At 40.1% G+C, this 23,351-nt stretch overlaps 1 protein-coding gene across 1 annotated transcript in view; it reads right to left on the bottom strand.

Moving 5' to 3' along the window:
* Nucleotides 1-4,143: 4,143 nt before the first annotated feature.
* ICE1 (interactor of little elongation complex ELL subunit 1) overlaps nt 4,144-23,351 on the bottom strand; it is a 70,263-nt gene continuing 51,055 nt past the window's right edge. The window contains 3 exon segments of the mRNA XM_017863347.1: nt 4,144-5,208; nt 7,539-7,637; nt 21,490-21,596. Of these exon segments, the coding sequence (XP_017718836.1) occupies nt 5,027-5,208; nt 7,539-7,637; nt 21,490-21,596 (388 nt within the window). The 3' untranslated portion in view covers nt 4,144-5,026.

Below are 23,351 nucleotides of genomic sequence, written 5' to 3'. Positions count from 1 at the left end.
ATGACTGTTAAGGAAAAAGTAATATTCTTAAAGACGATGGGAGAAATTACAAACAAAACCAGTTAGGGCCTGGATTCAGTTCAAGGTGGTGGAAGGCAGTGAACAGCTTACCTTCTCCTCTTTCCAACTTTCCATGGAAATGGATCAAGAGGTGGGACGGTGGGGAAAGCCATGTAGAGACTGGAGCTGTGACCCTCTGAAGAGAGAAAGCAGCTGAGAAGGCAGAGGCCGCTCAGGCAGGGGGAGGGTGGGCAGACCTCAGGAGCAGAACAGAGTAGGCCGCAATGCTCAGGGCACTTGCTGGACAGTGTCTACACAACTGCTGGGGGCATCCATGTCACCTGGAGGCAACCCCGGAGTTTCAAACTCGGGGGTTTTGGGTGAAGCTCTAGAATCTCCAGTCCTAAGAAGCCAGGTGTGATTTAGGCTCCCCACTGCCGCCAGGCCCCGTGGAAGGTGCAATTAAAGGATGGCCGGTGAGGGCTGGGCTCCAGTGTGAACGCTGGCACCTTGACACCCTGATGAGACACATCTTGTGTGCGCTTTTGGAAAGCAAGGTGGCCTGAGCCAAAGCATTCCAAGGTACTAACGTCCTTCACAAAAACACGAAGTTCTTCATGAAAGGAAGGAAAAGCATTCGTTTTCATAAAAAACAATTCCATCAGTTTTATGGCTCTTCACTCACACTTCTGTTTTTGCCTCTATCATCAGAACCTATTTAATTGTGCAAAACAAACTGACTGCAATACAGTGAGGGCTCTTTAATTCCTCGAAATAACCCTTAGAGGGGCAAGAAATTACGCACTCTGAATTTCTTTGAGAAAGTGTCAGATAGATGGAAGTAAGCAAGAGAGGAAAACATTTACAAGGTTATAGATGTGACTTTTTCAATTTTCTCCTAAATTTTTAAAACACCCCTCATGGCAACATTGTTACATCCTAAATCTTAATGAGGGCCGTTGATTAGATTTACAGGTATGAGCTCCATTTGCACTACAAATTCTTTGTAATATGGTTCTATGCAAGATAATGTGTCAGGGATGTTTGAAAAAAGTAGGCTGGGCACGGTGGCTCACGCCTGTAATTCCAACACTTTGGGAGGCTGAGGTGGCAGATCACTTGAGGTCGGGAGTTCAAGACCAGCCTAACCAACATGGAGAAACCCTGTCTCTACTAAAAATACAAAATTAGCCGGGCATGGTGACCCATGCCTGTAATCCCAGCTATTTGGGAGGCTGAGGCAGAAGAATCGCTTGAACCTGGGAGGCGGAGGTTGTGGTGAGCTGTGATCGAGCCATTACATTCCAGTCTGGGCAACCAGAGCGAAACTCTGTCTCAAAAAAAAGTAATGTTGAATGTAATTGACTGGTTTCTTTGCCTGTCAGTTCATCAGAGGAGAGTGACACAACCTCCCTTGCTTCTCTTCTCTCTTCTCTCTCTCCCCCTTCTCCCTCCCTCCTCCTCCCTCCCTTCCTTTTCTTTTCTTTTTCCTTCTTCTCCTTTCCGTTTTTTTTTTTTTGATCAAAGCACTTAAATACTTGCTTTTTTCTTTTTTGAAATATGCTTAAACATGAATTTTACATGTTATTCTATCCAAACGTTATCCCCATTTACTTACTTGATAGCCCTAGGAAGTACAAGGAACACCCCAAACATAAATGGAAATGTTTCCCTGATAGAAAGGCTCTCAGTGCACACAATTCTTCACCCAGACGGACCTCTCCAGTTAAGGTTCCCTTTCTCTTCCGGATGCTTTGTTCATGGATGAGTCTACAGTGCCCTCTAGTGGCTACAGTGCGGTTCTTTCCATGCCCAGGTATGAATTTATTTCTATTTCATGTTCCTTAAATATTGAACTTGCTGAATTATACTGCTACATCCCATTTTAAAAAAACGAATTAAACAGTGTAACAGAGCACTTTCTCTGTGGAAAATGACACTCTGAAGTGTGTAATCATCTTGCGCTCTGTCCACACTCTGTTGACCACCCTCACTCTCTTCACTGCTGCCCTGTCTTCCCGCGCAATTACCATCCTGTGCGGACGCTTGGAGAATCTCTGCCGTTGTCCGGCGTAGCCTGCTTCAGTGTCTCCTGCTTAGCTCTGCACTGAAAGGCTTACCAAGCTGCAGGGGAACCAGCTTGAGCCGCCAAGCACCAGTGTGGTTGAAAGCCTCACCCAACTCCAGGCTGAAAAGTGTTCCTTTATTTTTGTGTTTACAGTTTTGTTTTTGTTTTGTTTGTTTTTTTGGTTCAAGTAATAAAACCTTACAACAATGTTCTGCTTGGGTACTAGAAATTAATAACAGCTTAAAACCTTGCCACTCTCTGGGGGTAACACAGTACCATGGGCAACTTCAAGCCTATTTATTATCATCAGTTCATATGGAGTGGATGCTGCCAAGTAAACTCAAGGAACAAGTATGGCACCGGTGCTAATTAACGACTGCACCTCTTCTCCACTCGTTACAAACACCTATGACTGCTGAGGTTTAGCATGCTTGAACCACCTGACAAATCCACTCACGAAGCACAATTTCCACAAGCTCAGTTGACCACGCCCTGCTCTTCTCTCTTCCATGCTTCCCACTCACTGTGCCACCCATTCCAAGCCCTTCACTCTGTGGGAGATGCTCACCAAGGTCACTCACCTCACCCGACCTTGCAGCTTCTAGCCACGTAGGAAGCCAAGTGTCTGGACAGTGAATGATTGACCAGGTTCCTCTTACACCACCTCCTGCCCTGTCTTTTGTCTTCTCCCTCTCCCGTGGCACTTCAAATTATAGGAGGGACTGGGGGGAAGTTATTTGTCTCCCTGGGTGAACGCAGAAATACAGAGCTTTAAGTAGTCTCCATATGCTATCAGCTTCCAAAACTGCCACATCCCTTCTATAGAGTTTTTCCCGTAAAGGCTCCCTGCCACCTCCACTTGGAGGTCTTATGGTTCCCATGTCCCAAATGGAAAGCTCGAGAGTCATGATTCCTACCACCTGTAATTCCTAAACCTGGCCATCTATCCCCGATTCCACGTTCTCAACTCAGTAACCTGGGAGTCTTCCCTGATTCTTCCCCGGGACTTCATGAACACAGCATCAGTTCTACCCTGACAGATGTGAAGTCCATCTGCCCTTTACCGTCTGCACCCTCACCGTCAGCTCCCAGCTCCACCTGTTGCAGTCGCCTCCTAACAGGTCTCTCCACTTCACCTCTTGTCGTTCTCACATCCCTTTTCCTCAGAACAGCCCCGGTGAACTGTTGCATGTGACATGTCTGCTCAGTCTCCCTGGAGCCTCGGCTACCACTCCGCATGGAAGTGCTCCCAGCTGTCTTGAGTGACTGGCAGTTTCTTATCTAACCTGATCTCATGGGCATGCGACAGGAGTTTTGGCTCCAGCAGACTGCTTCTGGCACTCACGGGATTGTTGCCTTTCAGGGTTGCCCTCCCCACCCCCCATCCCCGTCATCCAATCCTCCAATCCGGCAGGGACATTTCTCCTGCCTGCTTTCAAGGCTGGGTCCCTCCATCCAGGTCCTTGTAATGTTACCTCCTCAGAGACCCTCTTTGTCCACCACATGGAAAGAGGCGTTTACCCTGCTACTCTATATGCAAAGCTCCAGGTTTTCTTTACTGCTATTTCCCCTGTTTATGATTGTTGTATATACTGGGTGATCACTCGTGTAGGATTTTCCTTTACCCAAATGCCATGTGACTAGCTCCTCCCAGCAAGGCACCTGGCAGAGAGAATATGCTCAACATACTGGTAGGAAGAATGACTCGTATCAACACAAAGCTTCCAAAAGGGCAACCAAGTGATTTAAAATTTTCAGTTATGCCTGTTATAGTTACTTAAGGAAGGAGTAACAAAACTGTTGCCAAATGCAATTGTTAAAGGGCAGCAATTGTAATGAAAAAAAAAATCCAATCATGAGGGCCTGCAAGCACTTAATTATCTGGCATCTGGTATCACTAAAGAGCATCTCCGTAAATACTCAAAGCCAGGCAAGTACCGGCAATGCAATGTTTATATCCCCAGAAGGCAAGTCTCCTTAGGAATGACCATTTTCTTCTTCGATTAGGTGCCTTCTTCACCCTTGGTAGAACAGAAGTAACACCCAGTTTCATTCTAATAATCAGAACAGTAATATCCATGGCTTACTTTTATTTTTTATTATAAAAACACATACAAGAGTTTTAAGAAATAACGAATATAAGACAAATCAAAACCATGGTGAGTTATTAAACCCATTTTCTATATACAAATACTAAAATTCCGAAAGTGGAATATCATCAAATGTGAGACACATCATAGCACGGTCCATATGTACACGGCACACAGAGCTCTGCCTGCGCTCATCTGTGAGTTGCTCATTTACATGTCACTGATAAAAAAATCTGCAAGGGAACTTCTACTCTTCAGTTCTCCTCTTCCTGATACATTGTCACGTATTTTTAAGGAACTTTAGGGATATGAAGAAAATGCATTAAAGTGGGTTTCTGCAAAGGGCTCTCCATGTTTTGCTCTGATCAATTACGCACTACATCTTGAGAAAAACTTTTGCAGCTCATTTCCAGCTAAGATAGCAGAAAACTCTAACTTTTTGCCAATTTATTTTTTCCTAGTCACTCATTGGAGCACAAGTCCAACAATAGCTAAGGAACCAAATCATGTTTTTATATTGGTAAGTTTATTATAAAATGCCACTCAATTTTAAAAAGCCACTAAAAGGACACTTTCTGCAGCAAAAAAAGGGCTAAGTTCAAGTTTTTGTTGTTTGACAAAGACACAATAATATAACCCATATGTCACAGATCACGACAGCCTTAAGTGAAATGTATGAGATTTAGGGAAAAACGACTATGCGACTGCTTGTTTCTCCTGTCTCCTTGCCAAACAATAAGGAGAGCCTCTGATCTGTTCTATTTTATGTCTTTCGTTTTTAAACCTCCCTTTGTGTTCTCAAAGCTGATCAAACTATTTGTGTTCAAAATGTGTCAAGGCACTTCTCAAGCCTCAGTGGCATCCCGGGTCAGCCAAGCTCCTCCGTGCTCAGGGCACTGACTTCCTCTAAGCAGCTGACAATCGCAGACGGAACGCTTTTGGAGGCCTCTCTCCGCCAAGCTTCCAGGATCTTCGAAATTTCTGCTGGATTGCTGGGACTCAAGTCACAAAGAGCATACACAGCTGCTAACTGTATACCCCATGGTATATCTGAAAAGAAATTTCAAATCAGTCATAAGACAAGAAAGTATCTGTTATCCAAAATTTTAGTGATGTAAACTACTGGAATACTATTCAAATAACAGAATGCTTTCTGCCAGCAATGAAAATTAAATATTTTTAAAAACCCACAATAAAAAAATTCATTTAAGACCTGTCCACAAATAAAAAATTAAAAAAGCCTGACAGTAGCTGTCTGTGGTTTCCTGGCCCCAGCAGTGTCCTGAGGACTGCTGGTGTGTTTGTAAAAGGGAGAGGGCCTCAAAGATCCCAGTCACCCATGGCCACCACTAAGCTTCCCAAAACAGTTCTGGAAGGATCACACTCTCATATTTAAGTTTTAATAAAATGTGATCCTAAAACATTCATTAAACACATGACTCTATGAGATATCCACAGGAAGTATTTATAAATGGACTTTGGAAATGAAAAGCAAAAAAAAATGAGCAAAAGGAAAAGCTTTTTTTTTTTTTAACCATACCATACTTTCAAAAACTACAGTATAGTGTGATTCTAAATTATAGCTAGGTTATACATTACAGTATATTATCACAGTTCTCTTTTAAGGTAAGTTTATTTTAGAGTTATTAAAATTTAATTTAGTTAAAATTTAATGTATTTAAATAATTTAGGTTAAACAATTTAGGAGTTAAAGTTTATTAACTATATATAGGTCATGTGTTCCTACTCCAAAAATCTGAAATCCAAAATGCTCCAAAGCTGAAACTTTTGGAGCACCAACATGACCCACAAAGGAAGCATTCTGATTAGGGATGTTCAACTCGTAAATATAAAGGAAATACTCCAAAATCCAAGAAAATCTGAAGTCTAAAACACTTCTGGTCCCAAGCATTTCAAATAAGATATAATCAATGTGTATCTCAGTCTTCTCCAACAGGGCAAACTAGACCATTTCAAACAATACAAAAGCCCACACATTCAAACATTAATGCTGAAAATGCAGGCAGAACTGCAGCTCTGAAAATTACTTCCTCCGCCATAGACGACAAGCAATGAGAAAGCATAGAGCATGGGGTACATTGTAAGGCCATGACTCAAACAAATAAAAAAGTTTAACAGTAAGAGAAACACAAGAGGTTAAAAAGAATTTTAATAAATAAGAACATGTGGCACTATTTAAAGAGCTAGCTCTGGAGAGGGACAGACCTGGGCAAACAGCAGGGACGGCACTTCCTAGCCTCACCTTCAGCAAATCACTCTTCTCTCTGAGCTTTGGTTTCCTCCCGTATATAAGAAGGACAAGGCCATCCATGCAGATGGCTGTCTTGGGGATTAGGCTGTGGGGCAGTGCCATGCACAGGGTCTAATCTATAGCAGGTCCCAACATCAGCTCCTCCTCCTCCCTCATGGGGACGAGGATTACCACAGCTTCGAGGTTACACCCACCCTAGTAGCAAAGTTAATCTGCATCTGTTGGCTAGACAACCCATCAGCCATTATTCTGGCTACTTTCTCTTATGTCAATATACAACCTCAATTGTAAAAGAGAACATTGTCATATGGAAGAAATGTGCACCACTTCAGCAGCTATCCTAAAGTGAAAGAAGGTATTTCAGAGAAAGCAGCTTAATGAGAAACGCTGTTCTCATGAAGTTCAATATCCAGTCTTCCACTGAAAGCTGAAGACAAAGAACCTACCATGTTAAGATCATCTTGGGTGTTACACAGTATTGAAAATGTCACTTTGTGCATTTCTGATGTGATGCTGCTTAACTGTATTATTCCTTGATTCTACAATATTCAAAATAAAAACTAGATTCATCCCTTATAAGAGTGACTTTAAGCTTCTCCCACAAAAGACATAAAATCACATGCTATGCAATATGTAAATGGTAACAGAAATCCCCACTAGGAAGCCTTGCTCACAAGGTTTCCAGGTTTCCAAGCTCTCTCCTGATGATGCTAAGTACTCTGTGATACCTGTGCATCACTGATTTCATTCCATCAAGACACAGCTCCACCCAGGAGGCCTCGCAGAGAGCCCAGGTTAAGTCACTTGTCAGGGATCACACAGTACAGAGTTTTAGAGGCAGAATGTTAGCCGCAGGAAAAGAGAGTTTCTTCCACCTTAGGGAAGCAGTGCCCAACAGGGCAAATGACTTTCATTTAAGTAAACAAACACCACCACAAAATCCACACACACATTCCAATATTAATGCCGGAATGTTTTGCAAATATTCCCTCATCTATGAGGCAGCAAACGAAGCACAGAGCACAGCACACAGTGAGGACCCCAAAAAAGGTTTAACTATGAGAAACACAAGTTACTTGAAAGTAATTTTACTAGATGTAAGTTTTACCTTCATCGTGAGCATGCTGTATAAACATACCGATAACCGAACTAATGTTTTTCACAGCAGATGGAAATCCTTCTTTCAAACCCAACTGGCCTAAACGACCTAGGGGAAACAAAACAAAATGGAAACAGTCCAGTTAAATGTTGATTAACTTCTCCTCAGAATTTAAAGGTCCATTTCTCTTACAGGAAGTGATCAAATGCCTCATCATTTCTTCTTGCATTCACCTATGCAGATGATATACAATGTGCTGCTTTCCAAGTTACAATGGAATAAACAGAAGTTAGAAGAAAGAATGGTTTCACTAGGACCAATGTGAAACGCCTGACTTCTATTAAGTTAACAGATCCAAGATAAGACTATGGTACCACCAAAAATATGTATTTCTGGTCTCACTTTTGGCAACTGCTATTATACCACAGAGCAGTAATTCTCAAATGTAGTCTGCAGAAACCTTAGAGTCCTCTAAGTCAAACTACTTCACAACAATGCTAAGAAGTTCTGTGCCTTCCTCCCAGTGCTGACATGTGGTCTGATGGTGCAAAAGCCACAGCAGATGAAACTACTGGACTCTGAGTGCAAGTCCAAACAGTGGCACCTCGCTAAATGGGAGTTATTCCCCATTGCCAGGTGCTCACAGTCAAAAAGCCAAGTTCACTTAGTTGCAACTACTCTCACTAAACCTGGACCCCTAAACACAGAACTCTGTACCATGCTGTAGACGGCACAGGAAGCACTCCCCCGTACACTGAGTGCACTGGCTGTTGTGAAGAAATGCACTTATCCAATTGTTTGTGTTGTGAATGAAATCAGGCGCCTTTTTTCTCATAGGGCACCACTTTTGATTGAAAGAACTGACAAACTATGGCTAACTGGAACAAGGCAGATTTTTTTCAACAATAAACAAAGTGAACCTGTAACTTAAAGGAACTTTATCCTCGTGGTCAACAACATTTGAGCTTTTAAGCAAAATTAAGTTTGGAACAATTTTCATCAGTTACCCTGAGCTTGACACCTTTACAATATTTAAGACTTTTCTGTGACGAGACTGGTGACATTAAACGTGTTTTTTGGGTATTGTTGGCATTTGGAATATCTATGTCAATCAATTATTTTCCAAGTGAATAATGCAGGTTACAAAATCATAACTGGGCAAAAGGATCCCTTCGACATTTAAGCTAGCTCAGTGGATTCTAGTATAACAAGGTACAGGCCGGGCGCGGTGGCTCAAGCCTGTAATCCCAGCACTTTGGGAGGCCAAGACGGGCGGATCACGAGGTCAGGAGATTGAGACCATCCTGGCGAACATGGTGAAACCCCGTCTCTACTAAAAAAATACAAAAAACTAGCCGGGCGATGTGGCGGGCGCCTGTAGTCCCAGCTACTCGGGAGGCTGAGGCAGGAGAATGGCGTAAACTCGGTAGGCGGAGCTTGTAGTGAGCTGAGATCCGGCCACAGCACTCCAGCCTGGGCCACAGAGTGAGACTCCGTCTCAAACAAACAAACAAACAAGCAAAACAACAACAACAACAAAAAAAACAAGGTACAAAAAGTTCACTGCAGCATTTCAGATTTCACACTTCAAGTAACCTTTAAGAAACTACTACTTGAGTTTTATTGTAGTATCAAAAAAGAATATCCATATTTGAAAAGGCTAATAAAAGATTCTGCCATCAACTACATACTTGTATGAGAATGAGTTTTCTTCATACATTCAGTCTTACGTATATGAAAAACAAATGGGACTGAATGCAGAACAGATAATGAAAAATCAGCCATCTTCTATCAAACCAGACAGTACAAAGGTCTGCAGCAAGGCAATGCGATTCCCATTATTTTTTGTTTTGGAAATATAGTTACCTTTCATTAAAAATGTCATTTATGGGTTCATTACTGTTCATTATAAATGAATAACTAAATCAACAATTTCTCAGTTTTTAATTACTAACACAGTGAATACAGATAGATATAACCTGGAGTAACGAAAGTTCCTTCAGGGTTCTCAACGATAACTAACAGGTATGAGAACCAAAGATCCAAAGATTGAGATCACAGGGCAACCAAATTCATTAAAGGCTAAAGCAAGCAGAATGGCATCATTCCCCCCATTCCTCTACACTCGGCGCCTTCTCTTACTCCAGGAGCCCTCGCACGGATGAGAGCTTGACTCAAAGTGCAATCCCGCTCCCTCCCTCCAGGCGAGTCCTCATCTTCTTTTGGTTCTTCGGTAGGAGCGTTGCGGAACATATCTTGGATGTGCTTTTACAACAGTATCGTATTGTATGCTAGTGTTCTGTGTTCACGTTCTCTCTCAATGCTACAAACGTCCCACAGGTCTGTATGTGAATCCAGTATGAGAGTTTCATCTCTATTTTAAATGTGGAGAAACTGAGGCATGGGGCACTTAAGTAATTTGTATTACTTTGTAACCTCTACAGGAACTAGCTTAGTGTTAGGTACGTGCAGCCTGAATATTGTGATACACAACAGATGCTCAGTAAATAATTACTGATCAAAGAATATTAGGATAACTCCCAATTTAAGATGACACTGTAAATATCTGAATAATTTTTAGGAAGCCTAGGAAATTGAAAAGTAATTTACTTCAGAAATCAGAAATTTCAGGTTACTGACCACTTTCAAATATCTCTTTGCAATTAGATTAAACTGCTAACAGCATACCACTGGATCTGTCCTCTGAAACAATCTACCACGGATATTAAATGTATGACTAACAGCAGAGAAAGGGATGTGCATCCAACACAGCTATGGCCTTATTCAATCATGGGATGTGCATGCGTTCCCAGGAAATACATAATCATGTTATAATGGATCTCTTTCTTTCAATTAAAAGCGCTTAATGAAATTCAGTTTTATAAGTGATTTAAATTAATGGAGCTAAGGAGTAAAATAAGAGGAAATCATGAGTCTAGTAGATGATTTGGGGAAAAAGACTCAATATACAATGACACGACAGAGATGACAGATTGGCTATGATGGAGGAAGAGCTCCCCACAGAAGGTATGTGAGGATGCCCAGGGCCATCCAGCTGTATTAGAATACAAATAAGAAATGTGGAGTTAATCTCAACATACATGACAATGCAATCCCCAGCACTGTCAAGGGAGCTGGAGGAGAGCTGAGGCTTGCACACGAAGTAAGTCTACAGGACAGACCCTTCCAATAAACACTAATTAGAAGATAAAGACAGCAGGGTTTTCATTTAAATTTTTGGATGCAAGTTTGCAAAGAAATGGTGAGCTGACACAATTTCGAAGGAAAGCTAACAGATCTGCCAAGAGAATGGATAGAAATCACCGAATAATGGCTAATTCAGTCTGACCTGCAGAAACCTGACATGTGACACAGTCTTTTTCTAGCTCTAGGTTCCAGTTAATACTGGGCAAATTATTCAGGATTGTAAAAGCTCTCTGGGGCAGAAAGATGGTATTCTACAACCACTGAATCCAGTGGTAGGCAAATTTCTGTCCCAATTTTGCTACCTTTCCACTGTATGGCCTCAGACAAGGGCTTAATCTTTCCAGGCCTCTGCTCTGCCAAGAACTGAGCACTGCAGTGAGATGAGTTTCTATTCTCCACCACATTTCTGTGACTCTAGAGCAATTTGAACATTCCACAAAATGCTTTTTAACAGTTTATCATTAAGGTAGGTTGGAGTTAAACCCCATGTACTAATCCTGTGGCCATTTGCTGTTAGCAACGCTCACACCTGAATCCAACATTAGAAAACGCAAGTCTCACTGACATAAAACTCTTTTATTGTCCATGGAGTAAAAATCTCATTAATAGGATGTGCAGATTTTGAATTAAGAATAGACAGAGGCCGGGTACGGTGGCTCACACTTGTAATCCCAGCACTTTGGGAGGCCAAGGCAGGTGGATCACCCGAGGCTGGGAGTTCGAGATCAGCCTGACCAACATGGAGAAACTCTGTCTCCACTAAAAAAAAACTACAAAAAATTAGCCGGGCGTGCTGGCGCATGCCTGTAATCCCAGCTACTCGGGAGGCTGAGAGGCAAGAGAATTGCTTGAACCTGGGAGGCGGAGGTTGTGGTGAGCCGAGACGGCGCCATTGCACTCCAGCCTGGGCAACAAGAGTGAAACTCCGTCTCAAAAAAACAACAAAAAAGAATAAAGACAATTCCTTTATTTTATGAAGATTAGCGTGTGACTTAAGTTAATATCATTATATCACTTTTACTCAATTTTTCAGTCAAGGTCAGATTCAGAAATGGCAAGAAAGTTCACTAACAGTTTCTCCTTAGGAACAATTAAAACTCCCAATCCAGATGAGTGTGTTTTTGTGTGTATGTGTGTGTGTTGGGGAGTGAGGGTATTAATGTCATTTCTGAGAAATCTGCCAGGCCTAAACAGCAGGCCTCACTCACTTTCACCCCTTGCCCTCAGCCCACACCACTATCCTTGTCACCCAGCAGCTGCCTGGTTCTGAGTCTCATCTCCTGCGTATAGTGCCACGGCACCAAAAGGACAGGCAGGACCAGGCTCTGCTGCTCCTCTCCTGTGCTGGCACACCTGTGCACACATGGCGGCCCGCTAGGTTGTTCTCCAGCCTCCCCACATTCATCTTGCTCATGCACACGACTTCATCAGCAGACCTGGGAAGGGCTTATTCTTCCTGACTTTGCTCTTATTTCGACCTTATGCTAATTATCCATCCTCTGAACTGCTTTTATATGTTTATAAGCATTTTAGTACATGGTATTGTCAATTATATATATTATGTTAATTACACATTATTCTTATTCTCTGTAACATATAATTGTATTGTATATCACTCTTAATTGTATAAGTATGCATTTATTACTCTAAATAATACATATTATTAAAGTCATAAATTATTTGGCTCTCAACAGCCAGAATTTTAAAGATTGAAAGAATAAACTAGACTTGATTTGAATAAAATTACAAGCCATATTTTCTCCCTACAATTACACACCCTTCTTTTTAAATAAACTATTAACATATTCTTAATTCACATATTTTAAGGTACATATTTGAAAGTATATAATCTTAAATAGTTTTCTTTAAAAGAGTTTTGTGACATCTAAATGAAAGGTAAAGTACAGTTACAGGTTGCTTAGCCAGGAGATCACATTTTAAGAAATTCATCTTTTAGGAGATTGTGTCCTTGGACAAACATTATCCTAGAGTACACTTCCACAAACGCAGACGGAGCAGCCCACTACACACCTAGGCCATACAAATCTGTACAGCATGTTCCTGTACCGAATACTGGAGGCAACTGTAACACTTTGGTAAGCATCTGTGTATCTAAACATAGAAAGAGTACAGGAAAACAAGGTATTATCATCTTCTGAGATCACCTTCTGGTATGTGCTCCACTGCTGATGAAAACATTGTTATGCGGTCAATGACTGTGTATACTGTTTTATTTATGGCAATCATTCTCTTTTCCAAACCCATTATTTCATGAGCATGCCTACAGAGCTTTGCAGACACAACCCTAACACTATCAGAACCTCGGAAGATGGAGCCTGAGAATCTGTGTTTTTTAAAAAGCTTCTCAGGCAATTTGGATGGCCAGCCAAATTTGGTAACCCCAGAAGATAAACACTAATTAGAAGAGACACTGGAGAAGACACCAAGATAAATCACATGTCCAGCTGACCCCCTCTAAAATGCAAAGAGGCTGCTTCCGCTGTTATATGAGGCTGCTGAGCACAAAAAACACAATCTTCATTCATTTCTTCTCAAGATTAACCAATACAGAAACACAACCACTAAAACAAGAACCAAAAAAAATCACCATATTTTAAAGTGTGACTAAAAAAATACCCTATTGTTTTGAAAATTCCACAGATTATCTAGGATAACATATTTATTAACACCTTAAAACATCTCTTCTGACTTTTTTTAACTCTCAAAAAGATTTCACAATTTAGAATGAGTCAAAAGCATGAGCATTTTTTCCTGAATTCGTAAGAGAAGCTGCTGCTGAAATCAGCATTTCCAGATACACGGATGTCACCTAACTGCTGGGAACGCCGTCACTGACCTTCCTGTGTTCCCTAGTGCTCCACAGCTAGAATGGAAATTGCTGTTGAGGGTTATCTTGAACTGAGGAATTCAGCAAAACAGTTTTGAACCTGTGCACCACGTGGCCTAGTTTCTTCATTTCCACTTCTGTGCCTCTGTTTATCTTCTGATATATCTCTTCTGAATTCCTGGTCTTTGGCAATCATTTGGTTCTCCTATCCTCTTGTTTGGTAACTTATCTCCAAGTGTATTATTGGTTATTTCCAGTGAAATTTGGTGTCTACTTTGTAACCAAGTTTTTGTCTAGAATCATTTTATTTACTTAGGGCAATGTTGCTATATTTGCATGCAAAGTACACACAGAGGAGGAATGCAAATTTGCCGATACAGTAACAAAATTCACAGGGTATTGCCTACTGTGATCTATTTTTAGACTCACTTATATAACGTATTCTCAAACACTAACCTTATTGCAAATGATGCTATCTTTGAGTTTTAATTAAGAAAAATCCAAAGATATTTAAAAGTCATAACTGTCTTCAAAGTATCTAAGGGCTATAATGCAGAAATTGGATGAAGCTTATTTCATATTCCCCAGGGGCAAAGAATACATGCTGCAGATACAGAAATCAGGTCAAAATTAAGAGAGCTTTCTTTTTGAAGTTCTAGGATACACGTGCAGAACGTACAGGTTTGTTACATAGGTACACATGTGCCATGACGGTTTGCTGCACCCATCAACCCATTAGCTAGGTTTTAAGTCCCACAGGTATTTGTCCTAATGCTCTCCCTCCCCTTACCCCCCACGCCCTGACAGGCCCCAGTGTGTGATGTTCCCATGTCCATGTGTTCTCACTGTTCAGCTCCCACTTATGAGTGAGAACATGAAGTGTTTGGTTTTCTGTTCCTGTGTTAGTTTGCTGAGAATGATGGCTTCCGGCTTCATTCATGTCCCTGCAAAGGGCATACACTCATTTTTATGGCTACATAGTATTCCATGGTATATTATGTGCCACATTTTCTTTATCCAGTCTATCACTGATGGACATTTGGGTTGGTTCCAAGTCTTTGCTATTGTAAACAATGCTGCAATAAAGATACATGTGCATGTGTCTTTATAGTAGAATGATTTATAATCCTTTGGATACATACCCACTAGTGAGATTGCTGGGTCAAATGTTATTTCTGGTTCTAGATCCTTGAGAAATCACCACACTGTCTTCCACAATGTTTGAACTAATTCACACTCCCACCAACAGTGTTATAAAGTGTTCCTATGTCCCCACAGCCTCACCAGCATCTGTTGTTTCCTGACTTTTTAATGATCACCATCCTAACTGACATGAGATGGTACCTCATAGTGGTTTTGATTTGCGCTTCTCTAACAACCAATGAACGATGAGCTTTTTTTCATGTTTGTTGGCTGCATAAATGTCTTCTTTAGAGAAGTGTCTGTTCATATCCTTTGCCCACTTTTTGATAGGGTTGTTTTTCTCTTGTAAATTTGTTTACATTCCTTGTAGATTCTGGATATTGGACCTTTTTCAGATGGACACATTGCAAAAAATTTCTCCCATTCTGTAGGTTGCCTGTTCATTCTGATGGTAGTTTCTTTTGCTGTGAAGAAACTCTTTAGTTTAATTAGATCCCACTTGTCAATTTTGGCTTTTGTTGCAATTGTTTTTGGCGTTTTAGTCAAGAAGTCTTTGCCCATGCCTATGTCCTGAATGGTACTGCCTAGGTTTTCTTTTAGGGTTTTTATGGTTTTGGGTTTTACATTAAGTCTTCAATCCATCTTGATTTAATTTTTGTATAAGGTGTAAGGAAAGGTTCCAATTTCAGTTTTGTGCATATGGCTAGCCAGTTTTCCCAGCACCATTTATTAAATAGGGAATCCTTTCCTCATTGCTTGTTTTTATCAGGTTTGTCAAAGATCAGATGGTTGTAGATGTGTGGTGTTATTTCTGAGGTCTCTGTTCTGTTCCATTGGTCTATATGTCTGTTTTGGTGCCAGTACCATGCTGTTTTGGTTACTGTAGCCTTTTAGTATAGTTTGAAGTCTAGTGTGACACTTCCAGCTTTGTTCTTTTTGCTTATGACTGTCTTGGCTATATGAGCTTTTTTTCGGTTCCATATGAAATTTAAAGTAGTTTTTTTTCTAATTCCGCATAGAAAGTCAGTGGTAGTTTGATGGAAATAGCATTGAATCTATAAATTACTCTGGGCAGTATGGCCATTTTCATGGTATTGATTCTTCCTATCCATGAGCATGCAATGTTTTCCATTTGTGTCCTTTTACTCGAGTAGTGGTTTGTAGTTCTCCTTGAAGAGTTCCTTCACATCCCTTGTAAGCTGTATTCCTAGATATTTCATTCTCTTTGTAGCAACTGTGAATGGGATTTCACTCATGATTTGGCTCTATGCTTGTCTATTATTGGAATATAGGAATGACTGATTTTGCACACTGATTTTGTATCCTGAGACTCTGCTGAAGTTGCTTATCTGCTTAAAGAGTTTTGGGCTGAGACAATGGGGTTTTCTAAATATACAATCATGTCATCTGCAAACAGACAATTTGACTTCCTATGTAAATACCCTTTATTTCTTTCTCTTGCCCGACTGGCCTGGCCAGAACTTCCAATACTATGTTGAATAGGAGTGGTGAGTGAGGGCATCCTTGCCTTGTGCCGGTTTTCAAAGGGAATGCTTCCAGCTTTGGCCCATTCAATATGATACTAGCTGTGGATTTGTCATAAATAGCTCTAATTATGTTATGTTCCATCAATATCTAGTTTGAGAGTTTTTAGCATGAAGGGATGTTGAAATTTTATTGAAGGCCTTTTTTGGCATCTATTGAGATAATCATGTGGTTTTTGTCATTGGTTCTGTTTATGGGATGGATTACGTTTATTGATTTGCATATGCTGAACCAGCCTTGCATCCCAGGGATAAAGCTGACTTGATTGTGGTGGATAAGCTTTTTGATGTGCTGCTGGATTTGGTTTGCTAGTACTTTATTGAGGATTTTCACATCGATGTTCAATGGAGACACTGGTCTGAAATTTTCTTTTTCTGTTTTGTTTCTGCCAGGTTTTGGTACCAGGATGATGCTGGCCTCCTAAAATAAGTTAAGGAGGATTCTTTCTTTCTCTATTGTTTGGAATAGTTTCAGAAGGAATGGTACCAGCTCCTCTTTGCACCTCTGGTAAAATTTGGCTGTGAATCCGTCTGGTCCTGGGCTTTTTTGGTTTGTAGGCTATTAATCACTGCCTCAATTTCAGAACTTGTTATCGGTCTATTCAGGGATTCTACTTCTTTCTGGTTTAGTCTTGGTAGGGTGCATGTGTCCAGGAATTTATCCATTTCTTCTAGATTTTCTAGTTTATTTGCATAAAGGTGTTTACAGTATTCTCTGATGGCAGTTTATATTTCTGTGGAATCAGTGGTGATATCCCCTTTATCATTTTTTATTGTGTCTATTTGATTCTTGTCCCTTTTCTTCTTTATTAGTCTGGCTAGTGGTGTATTTTGTTAATCTTTTCAAAAACCCAGCTCCTGGATTCACTGATTTGTCTGAAGGGTTTTTTGTATCTAAGACATCTTTCTAAATAATAGATCTTATCATTGATAATTCTGCAGGGCCTCAACAGCAGCTTGTTGAAGACGAGACAGAACAAAAAAATAAGTAAAAATAAAAATAAAGATTCATAGGAGTTAAGTAAAAACAAAAACTAACAATTATCAGGAAATAAGGAAGGAGAACCAAATGGCCACTGAGGTCCTCTTTAAATATGAGATTAAGAAGGATCCATGTCTCATTTAAATTATTTTTAAACAATCATTTAACTTCTGTAATTCATTTAAGTGACCCTTAACAGACAAGTATGAAAACACTGGGGCAGGTGGTGTGAAGATATCCTGGATATAGTTTGTGTTATCTGTCCCCACCCAAATCTCACATTGAACTATAATCCCCAGTGCTGGAGGTGGGGCCTGGTGGGAGGTGTCTGGATCATGGGAGTGGATCCCTCATGAATGCCTTGGGCCATGCCTGTGGTGAGCAAGCTCTTGCTCTGAGTTCACAGGAGATCTGGTCATTTAAAAGTATGTGACACCTCCCCACTACTCCTCATTTGCTCCTGCTTTACATATGTGATGTGTCTGTTCCCTCATCACCTTCAACCATGATTGAAAGCTCCCTAAGAATTCCCCAGAAGCCAAGCAGGTGCCAGCACTCTACTTCCTATAAAGCCTGCAGAACTGTGAGCCAATGAAACCTCTTTATAAATTATCCCATCTCAGGTAGTATTTTATAGCAATGCAAGAATGGCTTAATACAATCCTTATTTTAGAAACCAAATGAAACTACAATATAATTTATAGTAACTTATATATCCTAGTGTTTATGTGTATTAGTATTAGCATCTAAAAAGAGCTCAGTTATAACTAAAATGTACTAACATGAAAAAACCTCTGAAAAAGATGAATAAAACACTAATTTATAAGAAAAGAGAAAGAAGACTGACTTGAAAGCACAAAAGTATCTACTCTGATGGTTGTAAAATCAGTCGTTACGGAACATTTTCAAAGTCAACATATATTATTATACAGTTACCCCCTACCCTTGCACCAAGATATCATCAATAACAAGAAAAAATAATAAAAAAACAGATAACTTACCAATCAGCCTCAGTATTGAGGCTATAATAATATCAGGAGTATACGCAATGTTCGCATGTCCTTTTCTGTATTTTATCCACTTATCCATTACAGGCCACAGCTCCTTACTATAAAACAGCAACAAGAAAAGATGTATGCTCATCATCACTCAAATAATATTAATAACTTATCTTATAAATGATCCTTAAGCAATTAGTGAAAGAGGGTAATTGCTGAGGATCTAACACTGTAAGTTCAAGTGAGAATAGATACTGGATGCTCACATCTTCTCCAACGGCATGGCTGTGCCCACGCTAGCTTTAACGTGGCTGGAAATTCAGTGCTTGCATCTTGTTCTAACTCTTCTGAACAAGGCTTTGGACAGAGAAACTGAACAGCAACCCCAGTGTCCCAGAACTAGGAAGTGGTAGAGCCTGAGTTTTCACTTGGACTCTCCGGGTGCAAAAGCAGCCCCTGTGTTTTAGAAGCCAAGTTACCTAGTAGGATCACAGACAAATAAAGCTGTGCATGTAAAAAGAGCTAAGCCAGAGGAAAACTGTAACTTCAGTAATCAAGTAACACTTTAGATGGATAAAAGAAACTTTCCACTGACTGAAAACAGTGCCAATTCCTCTTTGTCTTCTATTTTTTCAAAAATGTATCTACTTCTTTCATGGCATTCATCAAGTATCACTAGAAAAGTTTAATGTAGACAAAAGAAAAATGAAAATTAANAGTTTTTTTTCTAATTCCGCATAGAAAGTCAGTGGTAGTTTGATGGAAATAGCATTGAATCTATAAATTACTCTGGGCAGTATGGCCATTTTCATGGTATTGATTCTTCCTATCCATGAGCATGCAATGTTTTTCCATTTGTGTCCTTTTTACTCGAGTAGTGGTTTGTAGTTCTCCTTGAAGAGTTCCTTCACATCCCTTGTAAGCTGTATTCCTAGATATTTCATTCTCTTTGTAGCAACTGTGAATGGGATTTCACTCATGATTTGGCTCTATGCTTGTCTATTATTGGAATATAGGAATGACTGATTTTTGCACACTGATTTTGTATCCTGAGACTCTGCTGAAGTTGCTTATCTGCTTAAAGAGTTTTTGGGCTGAGACAATGGGGTTTTCTAAATATACAATCATGTCATCTGCAAACAGACAATTTGACTTCCTATGTAAATACCCTTTATTTCTTTCTCTTGCCCGACTGGCCTGGCCAGAACTTCCAATACTATGTTGAATAGGAGTGGTGAGTGAGGGCATCCTTGCCTTGTGCCGGTTTTCAAAGGGAATGCTTCCAGCTTTGGCCCATTCAATATGATACTAGCTGTGGATTTGTCATAAATAGCTCTAATTATGTTATGTTCCATCAATATCTAGTTTGAGAGTTTTAGCATGAAGGGATGTTGAAATTTTATTGAAGGCCTTTTTTGGCATCTATTGAGATAATCATGTGGTTTTGTCATTGGTTCTGTTTATGGGATGGATTACGTTTATTGATTTGCATATGCTGAACCAGCCTTGCATCCCAGGGATAAAGCTGACTTGATTGTGGTGGATAAGCTTTTGATGTGCTGCTGGATTTGGTTTGCTAGTACTTTATTGAGGATTTTCACATCGATGTTCAATGGAGACACTGGTCTGAAATTTTCTTTTCTGTTTTGTTTCTGCCAGGTTTTGGTACCAGGATGATGCTGGCCTCCTAAAATAAGTTAAGGAGGATTCTTTCTTTCTCTATTGTTTGGAATAGTTTCAGAAGGAATGGTACCAGCTCCTCTTTGCACCTCTGGTAAAATTTGGCTGTGAATCCGTCTGGTCCTGGGCTTTTTTGGTTTGTAGGCTATTAATCACTGCCTCAATTTCAGAACTTGTTATCGGTCTATTCAGGGATTCTACTTCTTTCTGGTTTAGTCTTGGTAGGGTGCATGTGTCCAGGAATTTATCCATTTCTTCTAGATTTTCTAGTTTATTTGCATAAAGGTGTTTACAGTATTCTCTGATGGCAGTTTATATTTCTGTGGAATCAGTGGTGATATCCCCTTTATCATTTTTTATTGTGTCTATTTGATTCTTGTCCCTTTTCTTCTTTATTAGTCTGGCTAGTGGTGTATTTTGTTAATCTTTTCAAAACCCAGCTCCTGGATTCACTGATTTGTCTGAAGGGTTTTTTGTATCTAAGACATCTTTCTAAATAATAGATCTTATCATTGATAATTCTGCAGGGCCTCAACAGCAGCTTGTTGAAGACGAGACAGAACAAAAAAATAAGTAAAATAAAATAAAGATTCATAGGAGTTAAGTAAAACAAAACTAACAATTATCAGGAAATAAGGAAGGAGAACCAAATGGCCACTGAGGTCCTCTTTAAATATGAGATTAAGAAGGATCCATGTCTCATTTAAATTATTTTAAACAATCATTTAACTTCTGTAATTCATTTAAGTGACCCTTAACAGACAAGTATGAAAACACTGAGGCAGGTGGTGTGAAGATATCCTGGATAGTTTGTGTTATCTGTCCCCACCCAAATCTCACATTGAACTATAATCCCCAGTGCTGGAGGTGGGGCCTGGTGGGAGGTGTCTGGATCATGGGAGTGGATCCCTCATGAATGCCTTGGGCCATGCCTGTGGTGAGCAAGCTCTTGCTCTGAGTTCACAGGAGATCTGGTCATTTAAAAGTATGTGACACCTCCCCACTACTCCTCATTTGCTCCTGCTTTACATATGTGATGTGTCTGTTCCCTCATCACCTTCAACCATGATTGAAAGCTCCCTAAGAATTCCCCAGAAGCCAAGCAGGTGCCAGCACTCTACTTCCTATAAAGCCTGCAGAACTGTGAGCCAATGAAACCTCTTTATAAATTATCCCATCTCAGGTAGTATTTTATAGCAATGCAAGAATGGCTTAATACAATCCTTATTTTAGAAACCAAATGAAACTACAATATAATTTATAGTAACTTATATATCCTAGTGTTTATGTGTATTAGTATTAGCATCTAAAAGAGCTCAGTTATAACTAAAATGTACTAACATGAAAAAACCTCTGAAAAGATGAATAAAACACTAATTTATAAGAAAAGAGAAAGAAGACTGACTTGAAAGCACAAAAGTATCTACTCTGATGGTTGTAAAATCAGTCGTTACGGAACATTTTCAAAGTCAACATATATTATTATACAGTTACCCCTACCCTTGCACCAAGATATCATCAATAACAAGAAAAAATAATAAAAAAACAGATAACTTACCAATCAGCCTCAGTATTGAGGCTATAATAATATCAGGAGTATACGCAATGTTCGCATGTCCTTTTCTGTATTTTATCCACTTATCCATTACAGGCCACAGCTCCTTACTATAAAACAGCAACAAGAAAAGATGTATGCTCATCATCACTCAAATAATATTAATAACTTATCTTATAAATGATCCTTAAGCAATTAGTGAAAGAGGGTAATTGCTGAGGATCTAACACTGTAAGTTCAAGTGAGAATAGATACTGGATGCTCACATCTTCTCCAACGGCATGGCTGTGCCCACGCTAGCTTTAACGTGGCTGGAAATTCAGTGCTTGCATCTTGTTCTAACTCTTCTGAACAAGGCTTTGGACAGAGAAACTGAACAGCAACCCCAGTGTCCCAGAACTAGGAAGTGGTAGAGCCTGAGTTTTCACTTGGACTCTCCGGGTGCAAAAGCAGCCCCTGTGTTTTAGAAGCCAAGTTACCTAGTAGGATCACAGACAAATAAAGCTGTGCATGTAAAAGAGCTAAGCCAGAGGAAAACTGTAACTTCAGTAATCAAGTAACACTTTAGATGGATAAAAGAAACTTTCCACTGACTGAAAACAGTGCCAATTCCTCTTTGTCTTCTATTTTTTCAAAATGTATCTACTTCTTTCATGGCATTCATCAAGTATCACTAGAAAAGTTTAATGTAGACAAAAGAAAAATGAAAATTAAAAGCACTCCAAACTCAGTCTCAGATCATTATTACTCTTCTAATTCTGTCTTTTCTTCTAGATACTCCCCACTCTCTATGGATGTAAACGACCTGTAGAGAGCCACCAGCGCTGAGGAAGGGAGCAGGATCTGCAGTTGCTCAGGTGGAGATCCTCATGTTTGCTGACATCTTCACCATGAGTGCAGGGACTGTGGACAAAGCATCTCTGACGGGCACCAGCCCTGGCCTCTTCAAGCATAACTGGGGCCAACAGGGCCCCTGCCTCGTGGGTTCCCATGAGGATTCAGAAAGCTGAGGCCCACAGTAGGTCCTGACACATCATTATACAGACTGGCACTGGATAGACTGTTCTGTCATTTTCTTATTTAGTAACAGACTGGGAAATACTTTTCTATGTCAATACATAGTAATCCATTCATAGCTACGTGTTTTAATATAGCTATCATCTCATAGAGGAGTGCCATGATTTGATTCCTTACTGTCTGACATTCGGATGTCTAATCTTTCCTTAGTGTCAAGATGATGAACAAGAGTAACACGCATCCTTGGACACACACAGATCCTTGGACAAGGTAATTCCCACAGCTTCAAGTATCTCAAGGATATGGATTATCAAACCTTTGATGCATCCTTTTTAATGTCACCAACTCCCTTAAACCAGCCTTTCTCAGCCAGGGTTCCACAAGAAAATTAAGACCTACAGAAAAATTATTTGAGTGACAATTTTCTCCATTCTCCCAGAGATGGTATAAAGCTATTGCCAGAATTATAAACACAGAGAGAAAAGTTAATTTACTACATATAATGAATGCCTGGGAGCTTAATTTTCTCCCAGGTGGGAGGAGCTGCTAATTTATAATTCTGAATATTTCTCTTCCCTTTAGGTTTTGTGAGTATCTGTATATTACGATAATGATAATTTCATTCAACATACATTGGCCAGGTGCTCCCCTTGTGTGGGCACTGTTCCACAAGCTGGGGATATGCCACGATCCAAACAAGGCCACCCTCTGCCCCTCCAGAGTCATTTCTATTGGGGAGAGCTGATAATAGCAGAATTGAACAAAAACTAGTGACAGGTATTAAAGGAAAATAAAGCAAGAAAATGTCATAGTGATGAAGGTAGCTTTTTTTTTTTTTTTTTTTTTTT

The sequence above is a fragment of the Rhinopithecus bieti genome, unplaced genomic scaffold (genome assembly GCF_001698545.2).
Source record: "Rhinopithecus bieti isolate Rb0 unplaced genomic scaffold, ASM169854v2 scaffold_68553, whole genome shotgun sequence".
Taxonomy (NCBI): domain Eukaryota; kingdom Metazoa; phylum Chordata; class Mammalia; order Primates; family Cercopithecidae; genus Rhinopithecus; species Rhinopithecus bieti.
This window is presented reverse-complemented; position numbering and strand designations above follow the sequence as displayed.